General features: G+C 37.3%; 1 protein-coding gene across 8 annotated transcripts in view; it reads left to right on the top strand.

The window, feature by feature from the left end:
* Positions 1-23,054, top strand: part of DCAF6 (DDB1 and CUL4 associated factor 6) — a 183,571-nt gene that overhangs the window by 10,106 nt on the left and 150,411 nt on the right. For 7 of the 8 annotated variants that reach the window (XM_027526425.1, XM_027526419.1, XM_027526387.1 and 4 more), the window contains exon 2: positions 18,976-19,037. The exons of the other annotated variant lie outside the window; for it this stretch is intronic. Coding sequence is in view for 6 of the 7 variants with exons in the window: in XM_027526419.1 (XP_027382220.1) it covers positions 18,976-19,037 (62 nt within the window). In the remaining variant the exon portion in view is untranslated. The remainder of the gene's footprint in view (positions 1-18,975; positions 19,038-23,054) is intronic. 8 annotated transcript variants of the gene reach the window in all.

The following is a 23,054-nucleotide window of genomic DNA, read 5'->3' as shown; positions in this document are numbered from 1 at the left end:
TGGGTAGGAATGGGTGAATTTAATTCAGATGACCATTGTATCTACTGCTGTGGGCAAGAATCTCTTAGAAGAAATGAAGTAGCCATAGTCAGCAAAAGAGTCTGAAATGTAGTACTTGGGTGCATTCTCAAAAACTACAGAGTGATCTCTGTTTGTTTCCAAGACAAAGCATTCAACATCACAGTATCCAAGTCTGTGCCCCAACCACTAATGCTGAAGAAGCTAAAGTTGAATGATTCTATAATGACCTACAATACCTTCTAGAACTAACACCAGAAAAGATGTCTTTTTCATCATAGGGGACTGGAATGGAAAAGTAGGAAGTCAAGAGGTACCTCAAGTAACAGGCAAGTTTGGCCTTGGAATACAAAATGAAGCAGGGCAAAGTCTTAACAGTTTTGCCAAGAGAACACTCTGGTCATAGCGAACAGCCTCTTGCAACAACACAATAAGTGACTCTACACATGGACATCACCAGATAGTCAATACCAAGATCAGATTGATTATATTCTATGCAGTCAAAGATGAAGAAGCTCTGTACAGTCAGCAAAAACAAGACTGGGAGCTGACTGTGGCTCAGATCTTGAGCTCCTTATTGCAAAATTCAGGCTTAAATTGAAGAAAGTAGGAAAAACCACTAGGCCTTTTGATATGACCTAGATCAAATCCATTACAGTTATACAGTGGAAGTGACAAGTAGATTCAAGGGATTAGATCTGTTAGACAGTACCTAAAGAACTAAAGATGGAGGTTCGTAACAATGGAGGTGGTGACCAAAACCATCCCCAAGAGAAAGGAATACAAAAAGGCAAAATGGTTGTCTGAGGAGGTCTTACAAGAAACTGAGAAAAGAAGTGAAGCAAAAGGCAAAGGGGAAAGGCAAAGATACATATAACTGAATGCAGAGTTCCAGAGAATAATGAGGAGATATAAAAAAGCCTTAAGTAACAATGCAAAGAATTAGAGGAAAACAATAGAATGGGAAAGACTAGAGATCTCTTCAAGAAAATTGGAGATAACAAGGGAACATTTCATGCCAAGATGGGCACAATAAAGAACAGAATCAGCAAGGACCTAAGAGAAGCAGAAGAGATTAAGAAGAGGTGGGAAGAATACTCAGAAGAACTATACAAAAAAAAGTCTTAATGACCAGGATAACCACAATGGTGTGGTCACTCACCTAGAGCCAGACATCCTGGAGCGTGAAGTCAAGTGGGCCTTAGGAAGCATCACTATGAACAAAGCTAGTGGAGGTGCTGGAATTCCAGCTGAGCTATTTCAAATCCTAAAAGATGATGCACTCAGTATGTCAGCAAGTTTGGAAAACTCAGCAGTGGCCAAAGGACTAGAAAAGGTCAGTTATCATTCCAGTCCAAAAGAATGGCAATGCTAAAGATGTTCAAAATATTGTGCTAGCTCTCATTTTACATGCTAGCAAGGTAATGCTCAAAATCCTTCGAGCTAGGCTTCAGCAATATGTGAACTGAGAACTTCCATATGTACAAGCTGGGATTCAAAGAGGCAGAGGATCCAAATTGCCAGCATTTGTTGGATCATAGAGAAAGCAAGAGAATTCCAGAAAAACATCTATTTCTGCTTCATTGCTATGAAGTGACTGTTTGAATCACAACAAACTGGAAAATTCTTAGAGATGGAAATACCAGATCACCTTACTTGTCTTCTGAGAAACCTGTATACAGGTCAAGAAGCAACAGTTAGAACCAGACATGGAACAACAAACTGGTTCCAGATTGGGAAGAGTTCATCAAGGCTGTGTATTGTCACCTTGCTTGTTTAACTTATATGCAGAGTACATCATGTGGAATGTTGGGCTGGATGAATCACAAGCTGAAATCAAGATTGCTGGGAGAAATATCAGTAACCTCAGATATACAGACGATAGCACTCTAATGGCAGAAAGCAAGGAGGAACTAAAGAGCTTCTTGATGAAAGTGAAAGAGGAGAGTGAAAAAGCTGGCTTAAAACTCAATGTTCAAAAAACTTAAGATCATGGCATCCAGTCCCATCACTTCATGGCAAATAGATGGATGAAAAATGGAAACAGTGACAGACTTGGCTTCCAAAAGTCACTGTGGACAGTGACTGCAGCCATGAAATTAAAAGACACTCCTTGGAAGAAAAGCTATGATATACCTAGACAGCGTATTCAAAAGCAGAGACATCACTTTGTTGACACAGGTCTGTATAATCAAAGCTGTCGTTTTTCTGATAGTCATGTATGGATTGGAGCTGTGGCGCTGGAGAAGACTCTTGAGAGTCCCTTGGACAGCAGGGAGATCAAACCAGTCAATCCTAAAAGAAATAAACTCTGAATATTCATTGGTGGGACTGATGCTGAAGCTGAAGGTCAAATACTTTGGCCACAGGATGCAAAGAGCCAACTGATTGGAAAAGATCTTGATGCTGGGGAAGATGAGGGCAAAAGGAGAAGGGGGAGGCAGAGGATGTTATTGTTGCATAGCATCACTGACTCATTGGATATGAATTTGAGCAAACATCAGGGGATAGTGGAGGACAGAGGAGCCTGGCATGTTGCAGTCCATGGGGTTGCAGAGAGTTGGACAGAACTTAGCTAACTGAACAAAAAGTAGTCCACATCAAAATATGTGTTGATGGTCAGTTAGGTTGCTTCCACATCTTGACTAGTATAAATAATGCAGCAAAGAAAATGGGAGAATATATTGTTTTAGTTACTGCTTTTGTTTTCTCCTGGAAGATACCCAGAAGTGAAATCGCTGGATAGCAAGGTATCCTCTTTTTAGTTTTTTGAGAAACCTGCACGTCATTTTCCATAGTGACTGTGCCAGTTTGCATTCCCACCAACAGTGTGGCTTCCTCTCTTTCACATCCTCTCACACACTTATTTGTTATCTTTTTAATAATAGCCATTCTGACAGGTGTGAGATGATACCTCATTGTGATTTTGACTTGCCTTTCTCTGAGGTTTATTGATATTGAGCACCTTTTCATGTGTGAGTTGGCCATCTATATGTCTTCCTTGGGAAAAGGGTCTATTAAAAGAAAAAAAGAAAATGTGTATTTAGGTCTTCTCATTTTGTAATTGGGTTTTATCTTGATATTATGTTGTATGAATTGTTGGTATATTTTGGATATTAACCCTTTATAAAATATATTGTTTGCAAAAATCTTCTCACATTCAATTGATGGCCTCTTAGTCTTGTAGATAGATTTCTTTATTGTGCAGAAACTTTTTAGTTTGACGGAACCCTGTTTATTTTTGCTTTTGTTTTTCTTGCTGAGGAAGCATATAAGAAAATTACTAAGACTGATGTTGAAGAGCATACTGCCTATGTTTTCTTCTAGAAGTTTTATGGTTTCAAGTCTGACATGTAAGTCTTTAATTCATTTTGAATTTTTACATATGATGTGAGAAAATTCGTTCAGTTTGATGCTTTTGCATGTAGCTGTCCAATTTTACTACTCCATTTTTTTTTTCCTTTTAAAAAAGTTTTTAGTGTTTTTTTAATACCAAAGACATTTTGTTTGGGGGTGTAGACAGTGAACAGTGTTGTGATGGTCTCAGGTGAACAGTGAAGGGACTCAGCCACACAGAAGCACGCATCCATTCTTCCCCTGAAGCCCCTCCCATCCAGGCGGCCCTTAGCATCGAACAGACTTCCCTGTGCTATTCCCCGTGCTATTCGATAGGCTTTTGTTGGTTATCCATTTAAATACAGCAGTTTACCACACCATTTATTGAAGAGGGTTTTACCCTCCTTGTATATTCTAGCCTCCTTTGTCATAGATGGATTGACTCTACATATGTGTGCATTCATTTCCAGGTTTTCTATTTTATTCCATTGTCTGTATCTGTTTTTATGCCAGTACAATACTATTATTGCATTAGCTTGTAGTATAGTTTGAAATCAGAGTGTGATACTTTGAGCTTCTTAATAAAAGGTTGTTTTGATTATTTGGGATGTTTTGTGTTTCTGTACAAATTTTGAAATTATTTCTTCTGTGAAAAATGCCATTTGTGTTTTGATAGTCATTGGATGAAATCTATAGCTTGCCTTGGGTAGTATGAACATTTTAATGATATTAATTCTTTCAGTTCATGAAATCAATATAATTCCAATTGTGTCATCTTCAATTTCTTTTGTCAGTGTTGTATAGTTTTTTGAGTCTTTTACCTCCTTGGTTAGATATATTCCTAAGTGTTTTATTCTTTTTGATGCAGTTGTAAATGAGATTGTCTTCTTAATTTTTTTCTCTGATAGTTCATTGAGTATATAGGAACAATGCGTTTCTATATATTAATTTTGAGTCCTGTTTATTGAATTCATTTATTCTGACAGTTTTTTGATGGCATCTTTAAAACTTTTTTTGTATAGTATCATGTCATTAGCAAATGGTGATGGTTTTACTTCTTCCTTTTTAGTTTAGATTCCTTTTATTTTTCTTGTCTCATTGCTTTGTCTAGTATGTTCAGTCTTGTGTCAAATAAAAATATCAAGAGTGAGCATCCTTGTCTCATTCTTGATTTTAGGGGAAATGATTTTAGGTTTCCTGTATTGAGTATGATGTTAGCTGTGGACTTGCCAGTGCAGTGGGCTTTTATTACATTGAGTTGTGTTCATTTTTTAAAAAATAATAAGTGATTATTAAATTAAGTCACAATCTTTTTCTTCATCTGTGGAGATGACCACATATGACATGGTTTTTATTCTTAAATTGGTTAATATGGTGTATCCCCCATCTCTACCAGGGCCTTACCCTCTTTCCTATCCAGGGCTGGGAACAGGGGCTAAGGAAGACAGTAGGGTTTGATTGCTGGTATTGTCAACACTCAGAAGGCACTCAGTAAATGAATAAATGGTGCGGCACTCTCGCTATAGGCAAGCCTAGAGAGCCTTCAGCCTGAGGTGGCATGAGCTGGTCAAGTTGGGACACATGGCTTGGCCTCTCACATTGATTGATTTGCAGATATTGAATCATGCTTGCATTCCTGGTATAAATGCAACTTGAATATGGTGTATGATCCTTATTATGTGTTGTTGAGTTTGATGTGCTAATATTTTGTTGAGGATTTTTTGCTTTTGTGCTTACCAGTCATATGGGCCTATAATTTCCTTTTTTATTTTTGTATTGTCTTTATTAGGTTTTGGTATGAAGGTGCCACTGGCTTCATAGAATGAGTTCAGAAGTTCTTCCTCTTTAGTTTTTTTGAATAGTTTGAAAATGATTATTAGCTCTTTTTTAAATGGTGGAAATTACCTGTCCAGTCCTCAGTTCAGTTCAGTCTCTCAGTCGTGTCCAACTCATTGCGACCCCAAGAGTTGCAGCACTCCAGGTCTCCCTGTCCATCACCAACTCCCGGAGTTTACCCAAATTCATGTCCATTGAGTCGGTGGTGCTATCTAACAATCTCGTCCTCTGTTGTCCCTTTCTCCTCCTGCCTTCAATCTTTCCCAACATCAGGGTCTTTTCAAATGAGTCAGCTCTTTGCATCAGGTGGCCAAAGTACTGGAGTTTCAGCTTCAACATCAGTCCTTCGAGTGAACACCCAGGACTGATCTCCTTTAGGATGGACTGGCTGGATCTCCTTGTAGTCCAAGGGACTCTCAAGAGTCTTCTTCAACACCACAGTTCAAAAACATCATTTCTTCTGTGCTCAGCTTTCTTTATAGTCCAACTCTCACATCCATACATGACTACTGAAAAACTATAGCCTTGACTAGATGGACCTTTGTTGACAAAGTAACGTCTCCACTTTTTAACATGCTGTCGAGGTTGATCATAACTTTTCTCCCAAGGAGTAAGCGTCTTTTAATTTCATGGCTGCAGTCACCATCTGCTGTGATTTTGGAGCCCAGAAAAATGAAGTCAGCCACTGTTTCCACAGTTTCCCAATCTATTTGCCATGAAGTGATGGACTGGATGCTGTGATCTTAGTTTTCTGAATGTTGAGCTTTAAGCCAACTTTTTCACTCTCCTCTTTCACTTTAATCAAGAGGCTTTTTAGTTCGTCTTCACTTTCTGCCATAAGGATGGTGTCACTTGCATATCTGAGGTTATTGATATTGATATATGTATTAGAATGCAATATTTATTGTTCTCTTTCTGACTTCACTCTATATAATAAGTTGTAGATTCATCCACCTCATCAGAACTGACTCAGATGCATTTCTTTTTATGACTGAGTAATATTCCATTGTGTACATATACCACCACTTCTTTATCCATTCATCTGTCAATGGACATCTAGGTTTCTTCCATGTGCTAGCTATTGTAAATAGGGCTACAGTGAACAATGGGATACATGTATCCTTTTCATTTTTGGTTTCCTCACGGTATATGCCTCCCAGTGGGATTGCTGGGTCATATACTGCTTTTATTCCTAGTTTTTTAAGGAATCTCCATACCATCTTCCATAGTGGCTGTATCAGTTTACATTCCCACCAACAGTGCAAGAGCGTACTCTTTTCTCCGCACCCTCTCCAGCATTTATTGTTTGCAGATTTTTTGATGATGGCCATTCTGAGCAGTGTGAGGTGATATCTCATTGTAGTATCTCATTGTAGTTTTATCTCATCAAAACTACATTTCTCTAATAATGAGTAATGTTGAGCATGCTTTCATGTGTTTGTTAGACATCTGCATGTCTTCTTTGGAGAAATGCCTTTTTTCCTATTTTTTGATTGCGTTGGTTGGTTTTCTGGTATTGAGTTGTATGAGCTACTTCTATATTTTCGAAATTAATCCTTTGTCAGTTGTTTCATTTGCTATTATTTTCTCCCATTCTCGGGATTGTCTTTTCACCTTGCTTATAGGTTCCTTTGCTGTGCAAAAGTTTTTAAGTTTGATCAGATCCCTCTTGTTTACTTTTGTTTTTATTTCTGTTACTCTTGGAGGTGGGTCATAGAGGATTTTGCTTTGATTTATGTCATCGAGTGTTCTGGCTATGTTTTCCTCTAAAAGTTTACAGTTTCTGGTCTTTATTTATGTCTTTAATCCATTTTGAGTTTATCTTTGTGATGGTGTTAGGAAGTGTTCTAATTTCATTCTTTAACATGTAGCTGTCCAGTTTTCCCATTTATTAACGAGGCTGTCTTTGCCCCACTGTATGTTCTTGCCTCTTGTCAAAAATAAGGTACCCATAGGGCATGGGCTTATTTTTGGGCTTTCTGTCTTGTTCTGTTGGTCTTATATTTCTGTTTTTGTGCCAGTACCGTACTGTCTTGATGACTGTAGCTTTGAAGTACAATCTGAAGTCAGGAAGGTTGATGCCTCCAGCTGCATTCTTTCTCAAGACTGCATTGGCTATTAGGGGTCTCTTGTGTTTCCATATGAATTGTGAAATTATTTGTTCTAGTTATGTGAAAATGTCATTGGTAATTTGGTAGGGATCACATTGAATCTGGAGATTGCATTTAGTAGTATTGTCATTTTCACAATATTGATTCTTCCTACCCAGGAAAATGGAATGTCTCTCCATCTGATTATGTCATCTTTGATTTCTTTCATCAGTATCTTATAATTTTCTGTGTACAGCTCTTTTGTCTCTTTGGGTAAGTTTATTCCTTGATATTTAATTCTTTTTGTTGCAGTGGTGAATGGGATTGATTCCTTAATTTCTCTTTCTAATTTTTCATTGTTAGTGTATAGAAATGCGTGTATTGATTTTGTATCCTGCAACTTTGCAAAATTCACTGTTTAGATCTAGTAATTTTCTGACTCTTATCTTTAGGGTTTTCTATGTACAGTATCATGTCATCTGCAAACAGTGAGAGCTTTACTTCTTTTCCGATCTGGATTCCTTTTATTTCTATTTCTTCTCTGATTGCTATAGCTAGGAATCCCAGAACTATGTTGAATAATAGTGGTGAAAGTGGACACCCTTGTCTTGTTCCTGATCGTAGGGGTCACCATTGAGAAAAATGTTTGCTGTAGACTTATCGTATATGGGCTTTACTATGTTGAGGTAGGTTCCTCCTATGCCCCTTTTTTGAAGAGTTTTAATCATAAATGGGTACTGAGTTTTGTCAAAGGCTTTTTCTGCATCTATTGAAATTATCATATGGTTTTTATCTTTGAATTTAATATGGTGTGTTACATTGATTGATTTGCATATATTGAAGAATCCTTGCATCCCTGGAATAAACCCAAGTTGATCGTGGTGTATGAGCTGTTTGATGTGTTGCTGAATTCTGTTTGCTAAAATTTTGTTGAGGATTTTTGCATCTCTATTCATCAGTGATATTGGCCCGTCGTTTTCTTTTTTTGTGTTGTCTTTGTCTGGTTTTGGTATCAGGGTGATGGTGGCCTCATAGAATGAGTTTGGAAGTGTTCCTTCCTCTGCAGGTTTTTGAAAGAGTTTTATAAAGATAGGCATTAGCTCTTCTCTAAATGTTTGATAGAATTCTCCTGTGAAGCCATCTGGTCCTGGGCTTTTGTTTTTGGGGAGATTTTTGATCACAGCTTCAATTTCAGTGCTTGTAATTGGGTTGTTCATAATTTCTATATCTTCGTGGTTCAGTCTTGGAAGATTGAACATTATTAAGACTCTGTCCATTTCTTCCAGGTTATGCATTTTATTGCCATATAGTCTCTTATAATCTTTTGTATTTCTGCATTGTCTGTTGTAACCTCTCCTTTTTCATTTTTAATTTTGTTGATTTGATTCTTCTCTTTTTTTCTTGATGAATCTGGCCTAAGGTTTGTCAGTTGTGTTTATCTTCTCAAAGAACCAGCTTTTAGTTTTATTAATCTTTACTGTTGTTTCTGTCATTTCTTTCCATTTGTTTCTGCTCGGATCTTTATGATTTCTTTCCTTCTAATTTTGCGGGGTTTTTTTTTTTTTTTTCATTCTTTTTCCAGTTGTTTTAGGTGTAAAGTTAGGTTGTCTGTTCCATGTTTTTCTTCTTTCTTGAGGTAGGATTGTATTGCTATAAGCTTCCCTCTTAGAACTGCTTTTGCTGCATCCCATAGGTTTTGAGTTATGTTTTCATTATCATTTGTTTCTTGAAATTTTTTGATTTCCCTTTTGATTTCTTCAGTAACCTGTTGGTTATTTAGAAATGTATTGCTTAATCTCCATATCTTTGTTTCTTACAGCTTTTTTCTTGTAATTGATACCTAGTCTCATAGTGTTGTGGTCAGAGAAGATGCTTGATATGATTTCAGTTTTCTTATATTTACTGAGATTTGATATGTGACCCAAGATGTGGTCTGTCCTGGAGAATGTTCCATGTGCACTTGAGAAGAAGGTGTATTCCTTTGCATTTGGATGGAATGGCCTCAAGATATCAGTGAGATCCATCCCATCTACTGTATCATTTGAGGCTTGGGTTTCCTTATTAACTTTCTGTTTTGATGCCGTGTCCATTGGTGTGAGTGGGGTGTTAACGTCTCCTACTGTTGTTGTGTTCCTGTCAGTTTCTCCTTTTAGTCTGTTAGTGTTTGTCTTATGTATCGAGGTGCTCCTATGTTGGGTACATAGATATTTACAGTTGTTATGTCTTTCTCTTGGATTGATCCCTTGCTCATTATGTAGTATCCTTCCTTATCTCTTGTTATCTTCTTTATTTTAAGGTCTATAATGTCTGATATGAGGATTGCTACTCCAGCTTTCTGTTGCTTCCTGTTTGCATGGAATATATTTTTGCATCCTCGCACTTTCAGTCTATATGTGTCTTTAGGTCTGGAGTGGGTTTCTCATAGACAGCATGTATATGGGTCTTGTTTTTGTATCCATTCAGCCAATCTGTGTCTTTTGGTTGGACCATTTAATCCATTTACATTTAAAGTAATTATTGATACATATGTTCCTGTTGCCATGTTCTTAATTGTTTGGGCTTGATTTTGTAGATCTTCTTCTTTCTCTTGTGTTTGTTGACTATATAAATCCCTTTAACGTTTGTTTTAAAGCTGCTTTGGTGGTGCTGAATTCTTGTAACTGTTGCTTGTCTGAAAAGCTTTTTGTTTCTAGATCAGTTTTGAATGAGATCCTTGCCAGGTACAGTAATCTTGGTTGTAGATTTTTTCCCTTTCAGTACTTTAAATATATCCTGCCATTCCCTCCTGGCCTGCAGAATTTGTGCTGAAAGATCAGCTGTTAAATGTATGAGGTTTCCCTTGTGTGTTATTTGTTGCTTTTCCCTTGCTGCTTTTAATATTCTTTCTTTGTGTTTAGTCTTAGTTTGATTAGTATGTGTCTCAGCGTGTTTCTCCTTGGGTTTATCCTGTATGGCACTGTTTGTGCCTCTTGGACTTGATTGACTATTTTGTTTTCCATGTTGGGGAAATTTTCAACTATAATCTCTTAAAAAATTTTCTCATATCCTTTCTTTTTCTGGGACCCCTATAATTCAAATGTTGGTGCATTTGATATTGTCCCAGAGGTCTCTGAGACTGTCCTTAGTACTTTTCATTCTTTTTACTTTATTCTGCTCTTCAGAAGTTATTTCCACCATTTTATGTTCCTGCTCACTGATTTGTTCTTCTTCAGATATTCTGCTATAGATTCCTTCCAGAGTATTTTTAATTTCAGTAATTGTGTTGCCTCTGTATGTTTATTCTTTAATTCTTCTAGGTGTTTGTTAACTGATTCTTGCATATTCTCTATTTTTCAAGGTTTTTGATAATTTTTTACTATCGTTATTTTGAATTCTTTTTCAGGTAGTTTGCCTATTTCCTCTTCGTTTATTTGGACTTCTGTGTTTCTAGTTTGTTCCTTCATTTGTGTAGTATTTCTCTGCCTTTTCATTCTTTTTTTTAAACTTATTGTGTTTGAGGTCTCCTTTTCCCAGGCTTCAAAGTTGAATTCTTTCTTCCTTTTGGTTTCTACCCTCCTAAGGTTGGTTCAGTGGTCTGCGTAAGCTTTGTATAGGGTGAGCTTTGTGCTGAATTTTTTTGTTTGTTTGTTTTTCCTGGTGGGCAAGGCTGAATGAGGTGATATTCCTGTCTGCTGATGATTGGGTATGTATTTTTGTTTTGTTTGTTGTTTAGATGAGGCATCCTGCACAGTGCTACCGTTGGTTGGGTGATGCCGGGTCTTTCTTCACGTGGTTTCCTTTGTGAGACTGCTCACTATTTGATACTCCCTAGTATTAGTTCTCTGGTAGTCTAGGGTCTTGGAGTCAATACTCCCTCTCCAAAGGCTCAGGGCTTGATCTCTGGTCAGGAACGAAGATTCTACAAGTGGTTTGTTAGGGCATTAAGTGAGATTAAAACAAATACACAAAAATGAGATACCAAAGATGAACCTCAGACAAATTGTAGTTATAAAATCAGGCAAATAATAATTAAAATAATGGAATATACATGTATACATATACACCCATAAGCAAAGGGAAAACAATCCAACTAAAACAAAGTACACAGTAGATTGAGCCTGTGAACAAAGGAAATAAAAAATTATATTTACCAGTTAAGAACAAGACTAACTAAAGCACATACCGGAAAACAAAACTAAAGCAAGGTGCCACGTGTGGAACAAAGTAATGAAGACAAAACTAAAAAATATGTTGAGAGGAAAGAAAAGAAAGAATAGTTAAATAGAGGTAGATGAAGAAAATTTATATACATTAAAGATTAACTGCAAGGGGAAAAGAACAGTAGGAAAAGCAAACAAAGGAATAAATATAGAAAATAAATAGGCTTAAGAAATTAAAAATTAAAATTAAAGAGAAAAGAAAAAGGAAAACTCCACAGAACTGCAAAGGCCCAACATTTAGGTTTATTACAATAATAAAAAATGTGACTGAGGAAGAAAAAAAAAAGCTCAAAAGCTTAATTAGATTTCATAGTGCCAATAAAATTGACAACTACAACAGAGGGGGATAAGGACAAAGAACAAAAATCAGAAAGAATCTGTAGAACAAGTCAAAACTTGTTCTGAGATTCATTATTCTAAGAATAATGAATGTTTTTCTTGAGTCACTGCTGTCACAGTCCTTCCCCTCGCTGGGAGTGACAGTCCACCTCACCTCCCTCAGATGCCCTCCAACACTGTGCTGATCTCTGGACCTGCTGTGGGGGCAGCTCAGGTTCTAATCTGGTCCTTCTCCTGTGTGTTCTTGCCTCCAACATCCACAGCTATCAGAACTAGTGCATTTTCTTTTGTGGGAGATCTTCTTGTTCTTTTATACATTCCATAGACACAGAGTCTGCCTAGTTGATCGTGTGGATTGAATCTGCAGCTTGTACAGCTGGTGGGAAGGTTTTGGGTCTTCCTCCTTAGCCACACTGCTCTGGGTTTCAACTGTGGTTTTATTTCCACCTCTACATGTGGGTTGTCCACTGGAGTTTCCTCCTGAGGCTGCCCTGAAGGACCTGGGTTTGCCCCTGTGAGGGCCAGGTGTGGAGGTGGGGCAGCTGCTTGGGTCGCAGGGGTTCTGGCAGCACCAGGTACTCAGGGGGGTTGACGGCTAGGGTAGTAGGAAATACAGTGCTCTAGAAGGGTATGGCAACCAGTGTTGGCCAGTACGCTCCAGGACTCTTGCCTGGAGAACCCCCTTGACTGAGAATCCTGGCAGGCCACAGTCTACCAGGTCGCAAAGAGTTGGAAACGACTGAAGCGGCCCTACACGTATAGATGCAAGATTTTTCTTGCCTGTGGCAGCTCTGCCCCAGTGAGAGTTGAGCATGAAGGTGGTGCAGCTGCTTGGTTTGCGGGGACCCTGGCAGTGCAAAGTGGACTGCCCCAGCCACAGGAGTTATGGCCCTGTCAGAGTCTCTTTTGGAGCCTCTTGTAGCTGGCGATCAGAAGGCCTCTTTGGCCATTCTTTCTTCGTAGCTCCATAAGTTCAGGCACTAAAAGGGTGTCTTGCCTGGGGTCCTTCTCTGTTGTTCAGGGCATCAGGCACATAGAGGGGCCCCCCTGGCTGGAGTCCTACTCTGTAGATTGGCGTGTCAGGCACTTAAAGCGGCACGGTGGGTGGGGTCCTACTCTGTAGTTCAGTGGTCAGGCTTTTGGTGGGCCAGCCTTTCTATTGTTCAGCTGCCGATGCTGGCCTGTTGGGGGAGAGGCTGTGGTGCTGGTTCCACCCCTTACGCTTGACTCAGCAATATTGCCTTGCTTCCATGGCTGCCCAGCTTTCCTGCACAGGTTCAATTTATCAGTGTTTTTCTTTTATGGCCTTTGCTTTTGATATCATTTTTAAAAACTCTTAACTTAGCCCCAGGTCCTAAAGATCACCTCCTGTGTCTTTTCTCTGAAGTTTTATAATCTGACATTTTTACATTTAATTTTAGGGTCGATTTTGTGTTGTCACATTATTGACTGGGGGATTTTTGCAGAAACTAACTCCTGTGGCTGGCAGTTTGTTATATAAGTGAATAGTGAACATTTCAGGTCAATACTTTCAGGTAACAAAAGATACATTAATATGTTTCTTGTCAATGATGTGTGAATTTTTGTATGAGGTATGTGATTTAACTTGAAGTTCATTTTTGTGCTTATGAATGTCCACTTGCTCTAGCACTATTTAAAAAACTGTCTCTGTTGAATTGCTTTTGTACCTTTTGGGCATATTTGTGTGTGTCTAATCTGTGTTATCTATTCTCTTTCATTGGTATGTGTATCTCTCTCTCTGTAAATATCATACTGTTTGCTTATTGTAGCTATATAGTAAGTTTTTACATCAGGTTGAATGATGTTTCCCCCTTCAACTCTTCTTTTTCAAAACTGTTTTAGATCTTCTAGGTCTTTTGCCTTTTTATATGAATTTTATAGTAAGGTTGTCTTTATCTACAAAATACCTTGTTGGAATTTTGATAGGAATTGCATTGGACTTACATATCAGTTTGGAAAGAACTGACATCTTTGCTGTGTTGAGTCTTCTGATCCATAGACACAGTACATTGCTACATTTATTTAGTTCTTTGGTTTCCTTCATCAGCATTTTGTATTGGATTGGCCTACAAGTTTATTTGAACTTTTTGACCAACCAGTAGTTATCAGGATACAGATCCTCAGTATAATTTGTTATACTTATTTTAAATGTTTAATTTTCTTTTAATTAATATCATTTTAAAGTATATTGTGTTAAAGTTCAACTTCTGCCCATTCATTATTAGTATAAAACAGTGTGTTTTTCTTTTTTGGTCTGTGTTGGTCTTATATCCTGTAATCTTGCTCAGTTTTCGTTCAGTTACTCAGTCCTGTCTGACTCTTTGCGACCCCTTGGACTGCAACACGCCAGGCTTCTCTGTCTGTCACCAATACCCAGAGCTTGTTCAAACTCGTGTCCATTGAGTCAGTGATGCTATCCAACCATCTCATTCTCTGTCATCCCCTTCTCCTCCTGCCTTCAATCTTTCCCAGCATCAGGGTCTTTTACAGTGACTTAGCTCTTTGCATCAGGTGGCCAAAGTATTGGAGCTTCAGCTTCAGCATGAGTCCTTCCAATGAATATTCAGGGTTGATTTCCTTTAGGATTGACTCCTTACTGTTTGATCTCCTTGCAGTCCAAGTGACTCTCGAGAGTCTTCTCCGACACCACAGTTCAAAAGCATCAATTCTTCGGTGCTCAGCTTTCTTTATAGTCCAACTCAGATCCATACCTGACTACTGGGAAAACCATAGCTTTGACTAGACGGACCTTTGTTGGCAAAGTAATGTCTCTGTTTTGTCTAGGTTGGTTATAGCTTTTCTTCCAAGGAGCAAGTGTCTTTTAATTTCATGGCTGCAGTCACCATCTGCAGTGATTCTGGAGCCCAAGAAAATAAAGTCTATCACAGTTTCCATTGTTTGCCCATCTATTTGCCATGAAGTGATGGGACCGGATGCCTGACCTTAGTTTTTTGAATGTTGAGTTTTAAGCCAGCTTTTTCACTCTGCTCTTGTACTTTTGTCAAGAGATTCTTTAGTTCTTTGCTTTCTACCACAATGGTAGTGTCATCTGCATGTCTGAGGTTATTGATATTACTCCCAGCAGTCTTGATTACAGCTTGTGCTTCATCCAGTCTGGCATTACGCATAATGTACTCTGCATATATATCTTTTGAGGTTTTGAGGTATATGCCAGGAGATTTTTTTACATGGAAAATTATATCATCTTTCAGTAGGGACTCTCTTATTTCTTACTTTCCAAACTATGTATCTTTTTTTTTCTTTCTTACATTATCTCTATCTCTAAAACTTCCAGGAACGTGTTTAATAGTAGTGGTGAGAGTGAAACTTCCTTGTATTGTCCTGATCTTAAATGGGAAGCATTCAGTCTTTCACCACTAAATATAAGTTTTCGTTCTTTTACTGGTGCTTATTGTCAGATTGAGGAAGTTTCCTTCTGTTGCTAGTTTGCTGAAAATGTTAATCATAAATGAGTTCAATCAAAGAAGCAGAATTACTAGGAGAGTAATATTCCATTGTATCAAATCTTCTTTATCCATTCATCTGTTGATGGACATTTAGGCTGCTTCCATGTCTTGGCTATTGTAAACATTGGTGCAGGGAACATTGGGGTGCATGTATCATTTCAGATCATGTTTTTCTCAGGCTCTATGCCCAGGAATTGGATTGCAGGGCCATATGGTAGCTCTATTTTTAGTTTTTTAAGGAACCTCCATTCTTTTCTCCATAATGGCTAGACTAATTTATGTTCCTATCAATAGTGTAGGAGGGTTCCCTTCGAGAGAGAACTATTCTTAAGTGTCTATAGTAGATCAGACATATCTATGAGTTTTGCATATGCTGATTAATTTTCTTATGACAATAAGCATATGAAGTTGATGGTATTATTCCCATCAAATATAAAATTTTTACAAATATAGTACTAAGGCCCTGAGTTGTTAAGTTTTGCCCCATATACGTGTATAATGATCCAAGTTAGATATTTAAGCCTAAAATTTCTTGTCCCAAGTAACTCATGGTCTAATAACAGGGATAGGTACATGAATAAGTAAGTTATCAAACAGTTTAGTAAGTTACAAAACCATTAAATATGAGCAGTATGCTTGTGTTGCAATGAAAGATGTTCACCTTTTTGAGAGGAAACACGTTAAAGAGCAGAATAAGTATTATGATCCTATTATTTTATTCACTGATTCAGAAAACCTATGTTCAGTTTCTACTTTGTCTTAGGCACTGTTCTAGGCATTTAGGATACTTTGGTCAACAAAAGAGTGTTCCTTTTTTTTAAATGGAGCTTACAATCTATCACATAGAATAGAATGTAAAAGAGACGGAATTAAATGAGACAGCTTGGGCTACAGAAACACTTGAATAGAAAGCCACAATGGTAGGTACATTCATCCATAATAAATGTGTAATAGCTGGGAGACAGTTCTCCATGTCTCCTTTGTATTTCTGTACATCTTTTGAGCAGAGGCACTGGCTTCTTTGCTCTGGACTGTCTTTACAAGGATTTTTTTTTTTAGGGAATAGCCTTGGGAGATAGAGCATTCAGTATCTCTCTGTGAAGCAGAAGGCAGATTTGTTTTTTGTCTAAAATAATAAAGATAATGTCTTTTGGGACAAAGGTCAGGTAGATTTGCTTGATACGAGATTTGGGTTCCCTCAGTTCAGGGTACTCCAGCTGTGATTCAAATCCATTGCATATGCAGTATCCCCCCAGGCCCCTCTCTACATTGCCCTGTGGGAATTGGACAAGAGGAACCATTGATCCTGAAGCTCATTCTGCTGGAGTAGAATGGTTCTTTGCCTCTGACTGGAGTCTTGTGTCTTCTGCTAGCATCCCTAAGATGGTGGCAGGTAACTTGTTAGCTTACAGCTAGGCCAAAGTTCTTGATAATAGGTAATAATTTATTTTTGTTTTAATTTGAGAGGACTCAGTTTTTTAACTTACAGTTCTTCTTTTACCCTAGCTTTCAGCTTCTGTTTCATGGTGTAGTGCATTTAATTATCAGAAGGGTTGAAGAGGTTTATACTAGGCTGTTCTTGAAGCCCTTTTTATGGAATGTGTGGACAGTAGTCATTCTGAGCTCCTAAGTCACATACAGAAATATCATTCAGGAGCTGTCTTGTCTCAGTGCGTGTCTTAGGGCATGTTTTTGTGTACAGGTTCATATATAAGACTTTTTGCTCAGATTACTCACTTTGTCTTCTGTTCTCTCATGTTGCACTACCATTTCCTCTAGTTGGAAATGGCTAGAGCCATGTTTTCAAACCCAGATGCTTAGAAATTTGGAAAAAAGTTTTTAATACTTTTTTCTTAGCATTTTAATGAATTTTAGTTACTGTCATGTTAATTTGAATACTTTATTTCTGAACTCTTAATTTGCAGCTCATTAAAATTACCACACATGTTGACAGCCAAAGGAAGGATTTCTAAAAATTTTATCTGTTTACCACAGTTAGCATTTTTTTAAAGACATTTTGTGGGACAGATTTGGATAAGGGAAAACAGTAATAACCGAGAAGCAGCGAGCCAGTGGAGACAGTTACAAATCCAGTAAAAGTTACAATTTTAATTTGCTACCAATTTGAAGAGACAAATCAGTACATTTGTCTATTTATGTAGACTGTATTATAGACCTGGGTTCATATTAAGACCTGGGAAGATTCCCCTGGAGAAGGTAATGGCTACCCTTTCCAGTATTCTGGCCTGGAGAATTCCATGGTCTGTATAGTCCATTGGGTCATAAAGAGTCGAACACGACTGAGCGACTTTCACTTCACTATTATAGTACGTAATGGATCTGATAGAAAATTAAACTTGGTAAAAAGTAGAATGAATCATATCAGATATCCAGTGTAAAGGAAATGTTTTAAAACTGGCCGAAATAGACAATAGGGCAACTAAATAAATGATAAAGTCAATGAAAAAAAGAAAAAAACAAAACAAAACTGAAAATCAGATGTGGAAAGTTGATTATGTATAAACTATAACATAATTTGTGAAAATACTTTGCTGAATTTCTGCAGGTTGTTTTATTCTAATAAGAACCATACCCCCCTTTTCCCACCGTCCCCACACACAGAATTTTTAACCACATGTTCATTCATTATATAGCCATCTTAACCAGTTATAGGCAAGGACAAAGAAAACAGTGTGCCTTCAAGATCTTGCTCTTCACACTGAACTCAAGAAAACTGTAGTAGAGGAATCTGTCCCTTGTGACAGTATACAGAGAGCACAGTCAGATTTAATTTTGAAATCTCATCAGCCTGATTTCTTAGCTAATTACCAGTCTGTCATATATTCAGCTTCTTTTCATTACAGCTTCTGAATAAACATGAGGCTTTTTTGGTCCATTTTTGGTAAAGAATGATTCGTTCCTAAAGAAACATATTTCTGTTTTTCAAAGGAGTAATTTATTCTACTTTTGAAGTATTATAACTGTTCTGCTACTGATGGACAGTGAGGCTGATTTTATTTTTTTCCTGTCACATTTCATCATTGTGAAATGAAGTTTTAAGTATTTTAGCATTTCTGAAATTGAGATGTGTTTAAAAATAGGTGGCATCTTATAAAACACTGTTTGCCACCCACTGTAAAGTTTTGAAAATTCTATTACCCACCTCCAGTCTTCTTTAAGTCCTTTTCTAGCTGCTTTATTTTTCCTTATACCGTTTTGTGTATTGTCACATATTGTATACTGTCCTTTGTTAAGCTAACTAGAGTCAGGGATCTTTTTTGTTTTACTGTTGTATCCCTAGCTCCTATAACAGCACCTGAAATGCAGTAAGCAGGTAGTATATTTGGTGAATGAATGAATGAAGGGAACATTTTAATGTTTATTGTGGTTCCAGATAATGTGCTAAGCCCTTTCTCTCCTTGAGTCACTTAATTCTTAACGGTAACCACATGAGGTAGGCAGGAACTCTAATGAGGAAACTAGGGCTGAGGAGGGGTTAGTTCGCCCAGTGTCACTCAGCCTGTAAATGGAGGAGTTAAAGTTAGAGCTTTTTTTTTTTTTTTTTTTAGAGCTTGAATCTACCTCAGGTCAGTTGCTAGGCTCTTAACAGTGTTACACTTTTCTAAGCATTAAATTGTTTGATTTATTTAGTTCTTTCTTTTTAAACAGGAAGAAGAGAATTTATCCAAAGATTAAAACTTGAAGCAACCTTGAATGTGCATGATGGCTGTGTAAGTAATAGTTAATTCTCAACTGTGGAGAGCTGTAATACAAAGTATTCAGATTTTTGAGGAAATGCCCCAGTGCTTCCAGAAGAGATTGGACTAACTGTAATTAAAATGGGAGAATTGTTTTACATTAAAACATATTTTTAATTTAGGAAAATATATGGACGATTTTTTTTGAAGAATAATGATCAAAAGGCTTTCATCTCTTTCACTGTTGGTGCTGCTTTTGTGAGGAGTCACTAGTGATCTTCATGTCTCCAAATCTATTAGTCACTTCTCAGAAACTTTTTAAGTATTTATTTATCTGGCTGTATTGGATCTTAGTTGTAGCACGTGAGCCTCGCTGCTCTGTGGCATATGGGATCTTAGTTCCCCACCAGGGATTGAACCCACGTCTCCCTCATTGCAAGGCAGACCACCAACCACTGGACTTCTAGGAAAGTTCCAAACTTTCCAGAAGCTTTTAGACATTCATTGAATACATTTTCTTTTTTGAAATACTTTTCTCTTGGTTTCTGGTAACACCACACTGTCTTGGTTTTCTTTCTCTCTCAATGACTTCCTGCATCTTCTCCATCTTCTTCCCTGACTTCTCTACTTCTCCTCCTTCAAATGTTAGATATACCAACACTGTATCTTGGCTTCTCCCACCCTCCCATTTTTCTAAGTGATTCTGTTCAGTCCCATGGCTAGAACACATAACTTCTAATTTTCTACTTCTTCCCAGAGCTCAATTTATATATAAAATTCTGTACTAAACATTCCCAGTTGCATGTCTAATAGCACCCTGAAATTAATAAGATAAAAATAAAGTCTTTAAAAATTTTTGTTATGAAAACTTGAGTCCTGCTTCTTATATGCTCAGCACTTGGATTTAGCAGATAAGATTTTGGCACATTTTCCAGTTCATGTTTTTTCCTTGCTGAATTGTTTTACAGCACATCTCAGATATAGCATTTCACTTTTATATGTAACATAACAATAATGGGCATTTTACTTTTTTTTTTTTTTAAGCAGCTTCAGACACCTGAAATTTATTAGCTAATGTTCTGTAGATTTGAATCCATGAAAATTGTGGCTACTCTGGTTCCATTGGTGCTATAGAATTATAACAGGATCTCCATTTCGTTGCTGGTTGTTGATGGGTCATTCATTCTCATGTGCTAGAGTAATGGACATTTCTCCTATGTAATCAAAATGGCATTATATAATTTAATAACTGACAGTATATTTTTGATATAATCTAATACACAGTCCAAAATAAAAATTTTCCCATTGTTTAAAAATATATATTTTTTGTAGTTTGTTCAAAAGAGGATCCAGGTGACATCCATGCTTTGATGGCTGTACCTCTTAAATCCCTGTTAATATAGAATAGTCTTTCCCTTTTTTGTCCCTGCCATTGACTTATTTTAGAAACTGAGTCAATTTTCCTAAACATTGTCCCTCATTCTGAATACTGGTTTATTTCCTTGTGATGTCATTTACCTTGTTTCTGTATCCTTTGTGTTGGGCTTCCCTGGTGGCACGGTGGTAAAGTGGTAAAGAATACTCCTGCTGATGCAGGTGACGTGGGTTCCATCCCTGATCTGGGAGGATCCTACATGCCATAGAGCAGCTAAGCCTGTGCACTGTGACTACTAAGCTGTAATTTTTTTTTTCCTGTCTTTGATTGTGGAATAATGTATAAATACAGTTTAGAAATGTATTATTTATTTTAAAACTTAAAACCATTCTTGAGGGGAATGAATCAAAATGATACATGCTTATGGCAAACTGATGGGAGAAAAAGTGGAAATTGTGTCAGATTTCATTTTCTTGGTCTCCAAAATCACTGTGGACGGTGACTGCAGCCACAAAATTAAAAGACACTTGCTCCTTGGAAGAAGAGCTGTGACAGACCTAGACAGTGTAATATCAAGCAGAGATGTCACTTTGCTACAAAGGTCCATCTAGTCAAATCTGTGGTTTTTTCCAGTAGTTATGTATGGATGTGAGAGTTGGACCATAAAGAAGGCTGAGCACCAAAGAAATGATGATTTCAAACTGGGGCTGGAGAAGACTCTTGAGAGTCCTTTGGACTACAAGGAGATCAAGCCAGTCAATCCTAAAGAAAATCATTCCTAAATACTCATTGGAAGGACTGATGCTAAAGCTGAAGCTCCAGTTCTTTGGCCATCTTATGCAAAGAACTGACTCATTTGGAAAAGATCCTGATAGTGGGAATGATTGAGGGCAGAGGAGAAGGGGCAACAAAGGATGAGATGATTGAATGTTGTCATTGACTCAATGAACATGAGTTTGAGCAAACTCAGGGAGATAGCAAAGGACAGGAAAGCCTGGCATGCTACAGTTCATGAAGCTGCAAAGACCAGGACACAGTTTAGCAACTGAACAACAATGGGTCAAAATGGAATATAACAAAAAGTAATAGACATATCCTGCACGCCCTTATTACTTTCTTACCCTCTTAAGCAACTTTTTAAATCCATTTTTATTTCAGATCTTTTGGTAATTCCTTTCATCTCTTTGACACTCTTAGCTTTCTTGAATTGCCAACGTTGAGCATTGTCCATTAATTTCTTGCTATTATAGAAGAGAAATTAACTAATTTATAAGACATAGGGTTCCCCCAAATTTTGTTACTGTTCTCAGTCTCCCTAGTTGTCACTTTAATTGTAAATTACATACTTAAACATCTTTTTTTTTCTGTCATTTGTAGCCAATGTTTCTTGAATCCCCATTCTGTAAAATAGTTATTTAAGGCTTTCACCCTTCTTCTACCTTCCTGTCTCTGTTATTCACATCTCTTTCAGCTATATATGATTCTATATTGTCCATGTTGATTACATTTACTTTGTATTCTGTAGCCATTGTTGTCTTCTGAAATTTATGTATTCTAAAAGTCAAAATTCAGTTAACAATGTTATACATATGTACGTTTCTTTGTTTTCCTTAAAACTCTGCACAATAAGGAGAGAGTAGAAAAAAAAATAAGGAGAGAGTAGGAAGAAATTTATATAATGTATCATCTGTTTTATAGATGAACACACTTAAGTGCTCAAAACTCTCCAGTGGGTTTCTGGCTTATACATATTTGCTTTAGTCACACTAATCTTTTTGCTGTTTCTTTAAATATACCAAGTATTCCTCTGCCTTAGGTATTTTATGTTTTTTACCTAGAACTCTCCTCCTCACATATCTTTAAGCTTATCTCCTCATTTCGTTTAGTTCTAAGTGTTACCTAACAGAGATGCTTTCCTTGACCACACTAATAGCTCTCCACTTCTCGTCAATATCTTGCTCTTTCTTCTGTATTTTTACCCCATTGTAGTGACATTATAATTACGCATTTTTTTCATAGTCTACCCACCTGCCTCCCTCTGCTGCAGCACTGTAGACCCAAGATACATCTTCATAAATTTATTTTCTTCGTCTAGTGTCAAGATGAGTGCTTGGCACATATTTGGTACTTATGAAGTGTTTATTGAAGAGACAAATTATGTGTACATGGTGAATTTTATTTCCTTCTTTAAGAATCTGAGTTCAAATCTTTCTCCTTCCTCAAAGAAGAGTTTCCTGGTGTTGATTTCAAATGGATTCTCCGATACTGTATGACTGCCTTTAAGATTTTCTCAAGTTTTTACAAGCTGTGGATTCTGTATCTTTCCAGTTTTGAATTCACTGTGAGATTTAACTGGGTATACTCAAATATTTTTCTAAGGACAAATAGAAAGTAAACTTTTTTTACAAGATTAAAGATACCATTGTTTTTTGTCTGCTTGCACAAAGAGTTTTGTGCTATTTTTATTTTGCATTAATTTTTAAATAGGTAACGCCTTCTCATGGTACAGTACATCCAGGTTGTTTATTATCACCCTGCTTATTTAACTTATATGCAGAGTACATCATGAGAAATGCCAGGCTGGATGAAGCACAAGCTGGAATCAAGATTGCTGGGGGAAATACCAGTAACCTCAGATACACAGATTAGAGCACCCTTATGGCAGAAAGTGAGGA

The sequence above is a fragment of the Bos indicus x Bos taurus genome, chromosome 3 (assembly GCF_003369695.1).
Source record: "Bos indicus x Bos taurus breed Angus x Brahman F1 hybrid chromosome 3, Bos_hybrid_MaternalHap_v2.0, whole genome shotgun sequence".
Classification (NCBI taxonomy): Eukaryota; Metazoa; Chordata; class Mammalia; order Artiodactyla; family Bovidae; genus Bos; species Bos indicus x Bos taurus.
Note: the sequence above shows the minus strand (reverse complement) of the source record. Positions and strands in the feature narration are given on the sequence as shown.